Source organism: Rhinatrema bivittatum, chromosome 1 (assembly GCF_901001135.1).
Source record: "Rhinatrema bivittatum chromosome 1, aRhiBiv1.1, whole genome shotgun sequence".
NCBI lineage: Eukaryota > Metazoa > Chordata > Amphibia > Gymnophiona > Rhinatrematidae > Rhinatrema > Rhinatrema bivittatum.
In genome coordinates, this window is record NC_042615.1 from 514,947,858 (window position 1) to 514,951,448 (window position 3,591).

At 43.9% G+C, this 3,591-nt stretch overlaps 1 protein-coding gene across 1 annotated transcript; it reads right to left on the bottom strand.

Annotated features, from left to right (window-relative positions):
• Window positions 1–2,004: 2,004 nt before the first annotated feature.
• On the bottom strand, window positions 2,005–2,970 carry LOC115098715 (olfactory receptor 1044-like). Its single transcript, XM_029615545.1, has one exon. The coding sequence runs from the start codon at window positions 2,968–2,970 to the stop codon at window positions 2,005–2,007; it is 966 nt and encodes a 321-aa protein (XP_029471405.1).
• Window positions 2,971–3,591: the final 621 nt, after the last annotated feature.

The following is a 3,591-nucleotide window of genomic DNA, read 5'->3' on the forward strand; positions in this document are numbered from 1 at the left end:
TTTCTTAATGCCCAGATTACTGTACCACTCCCACAAGAGAAAGGAGAAGACAGAGTGAAGCGGATGGTTTTCTTAGTTACCTCAGATGCCTCAAGTGGCTGCCAGAGCTCCTTCACTGCTGCTGCTCTGTTACTTAGGGCAGTCAAGGTACCTAACAAAGGCAACCGCCCATACCCTCTGTCTTCTCCCTTCTCTGGTGGGAGTGATGCATTATGATGGATTAATTTGTGTCTTTGCCCCTCTCTCCCTTTGCTTTAAAATTTGGAAGAGAGACTGGTGGGGCTTTCAGTGCTCCCTTGCTCTTTTTTTGGCCGCACGAGTCCTCTCCATAAATGTACTGCCTGCTCCTTGGAGGCCACACAACAGTTTGCTAATATAGGTATGCCTTATGCAAGAAAAGGTTGGGAAACATGGGACTAAGATACACATTTTCAGGAGATTCAGACTTCATAAATTAAATACAATACCATTTATTTATTAATTGTAGAATAATAAATGCATTTGAATGTAGCATCCATCTGTGATAGTACTCTGTTTTCTCTTTGCTAAATGGAATTAGCTAACACACACTTGTCTACAGGCCCTCCCTCAATAAATAATGTAAATAGGCACTAAAATGTAACATAAATACTGACACCTTTTTTTTAAAACAAGAGTCATAGCATTACTAGTATGAAAGAAACACTTCCAAAATCCCAAGTTTTTATTTATTTATTTTAGATTTAACTCACACCTTTTCATTGCTAGCTCAAGGAGTGTTACATTCATGTACAATAGGAATTTCCCTGTCCCCAGAGGGCTTACAAGCTAAGGGCCGGATTTTAAATGCCCTGCGCGCCAGCGCACCTATTTTGCATAGGCTGCCGGCGCGCGCAGAGCCCCGGGACGCGCGACAGTCCCGGGGCTTTGTAAAAGGGGCATATCGGGGCGGGGCGGGGGCGTGTCTTAAAATGACGTGGCATTTCAGGGGCATGATGTGGCGTTGCAGGGGCGGGCCTGGGGGCATGGCGCCGGCCCGGGGGCATGGTCGAGACCTCCGGACCAGCCCCCGGGTCGGGTGATGGCGTGCCAGCAGCCTGCTGGCGCGCGCAGATTTACGTCTGCTTTTAGCAGGCGTAAATCATGAAACAAAGGTAAAGGGGGGGTTTAGATAGGGCCGGGGGGTGGGTTAGGTAGGGGAAGGGAGGGGAAGGTGGGGGGAGGGCGATGGAAAGTTTCCTCCGAGGCAGCGTGCGCTAGGCTCGGCACGCGCAGGTTGCACAAATTTGCACCCCCTTGCACACGCCGACCCTGGATTTTATAAGATACGCGCAGCTATGCGCGTATCTTATAAAATCCAGCGTACTTTTGTTCGCGCCTGGTGCACGAACAAAAGTACGCGCTCGCGCAAAATTTTAAAATCTACCCCATTGGGTCTCATTTACTAAGCATTTTCCCCATAGACTCATAAAGGGAGAAAAATCTTAGTAAATCAGGCTCTATTCTTGCACCTGTGGCAATTGAGGGTAAAGTGACTTGCCCAAAGTCACAAGGAGTATCAACAGGATCTGAACTCTGGCTTCCCTTCTTAGCCTGCTGCTGTATGCCATATACACTGTATTTGGGTGGGTTTTGTGCCTGATGTAATTTATAATGTAGAGACAAGCAAAATATGGTCAGAATTATGGGTGATTTTCATAACTCATTGTGCATTTACCTGGAAAAATAACACTCCCCTAATCCTGCTTTTGTTAATGGATTTCCTGAAAGTTATGGGTGGAGAACATTGACACTTTTCATCCAGTACAAATCTGATTTCAGTTAGCATTAAGACATGAAGCCATTGTGTGGGGTTTTCTTGTAGGAACTGAAGACACACTGAGATGAGCAAAAGAGACAGGATGAAAGTTAAGACACTTGAATCATTCTGTTCAAATGAGATGCAAATAAGAGCCAACATGGAACTTAAATCTCTTCAATCTATTTTTTGAAGCTTTAAGTCAGTTCGGATGGAAAAAAAGTCTTTCATTTTGAGAATCTGGGTATCCTTCCTATGGAAGAAGTTATTTTTGTCTGTAGGGCTTTCTTCAGTGCCATCTTTACGTCCTTGTTTCTAAGGCTGTAGATGAATGGGTTAAGCATGGGAGATACCACATTATACACTACACTAGCCATCTTGTCCTTTTCCAAGGAATAGCTGGAAGTAGGTCTAAAATACATAAAAATAACTGTGCCATAGAAGAGGATTACTACCGTGAGATGGGAGGAGCAGGTGGAGAAAGTCTTGCGCCTTCCACCAGCGGACTGGATCTTCAGGATGGTATTGATGATGCGGATGTAGGAGGTCAGGATAATCAGCAAGGGCAGCATTACTACCAGTGAGGACTCTGTGAAGATCATCAGCTGATTGATGGAGGTGTCTGTGCAGGAGAGCTGAAGCAGTGTTGTGGTATCACAAAAGAAGTTCTGAATCTTGTTGGAGCTGCAAAAGGAGAGCCGGTATACCAACACTGCGTGTAGCAAAGCATGTAAAAATCCAATGATGAAAGAAATTGCTGACAAGGTTAGCCATAACTTCTTGTTCATTATTGTGATGTAACGCAGTGGATTACAGATGGCAACATAACGGTCATATGCCATGATGGAAAGAAGAACACATTCTGTGGCAGCAAAGATAAGGAGAAAAAAGAACTGGGCAAAACACTCAGAGAAAGATATGGTCTTCTTGTCAGAGATGAGGTTGCTTAACATTTTGGGGACAGTGACAGAGGTGAAACACATGTCCGCAAAGGACAAGTTACAGAGGAAGAAATACATGGGCGTATGGAGCTGGGAGTTTCCACTAATCACCAAGATCATGGTTCCATTCCCCAGCAGGTTCATCAGGTACATGGCCAGGAACACTACAATGAGAGGACCTCTCAGCTCTTCACGATCCGTGAGGCCCAGGAGAATAAATTCCGTCACTGCCGTCTGGTTCCTCTGTTCCATTTCTAGTCGTTTGCCACAGAAATCTCAGAAAACATTAAAATAAGGAAAGTACATCAGAAGGGAAGTGATATGAGGACTTCTCAATGTCGCAGGTGATAAAATTTGACAAATTAACTTCTGAGCCTCAGATTAACACTTGGAGAAAATCTTTAGGGAAAAAAATACCAAAATGTCTGGAATAAAAATGAAAGACGCTTAAGCTTTTACTCATTCTCACCTGCTAACAAAGGGGGTCATTTTTTAAAATTAGCCACATTGGTGCCAGATTGATGTGTGCTTTTACCTGTAGACTTTGCACTAGGGATGTGCATTTATTTTTAAATGCAAGGAAAAACTCAATGAAAAATTAGCATTTTTTTTAAATGAACAAAATACCCCTTTTGTATGTATTTTTCCTTCATTAACTTATTTTGGAAAATGAACAAAAAACAGACTCACCAGAACTGCAAAATTACCTGTCATCCCAAGCCTTCCCAATAACAACCCACCACACACACATCAAAGGTCTGTTACCCTCTTCTTGGAATCTGTGAAGTAGAAAGGAGCAGGAATCATCCCCACTCATTCCTGACTTGCTGGGTCCTGCTTTGCAAATGGTGCTAGGTAACCCTGAGGCTGGCA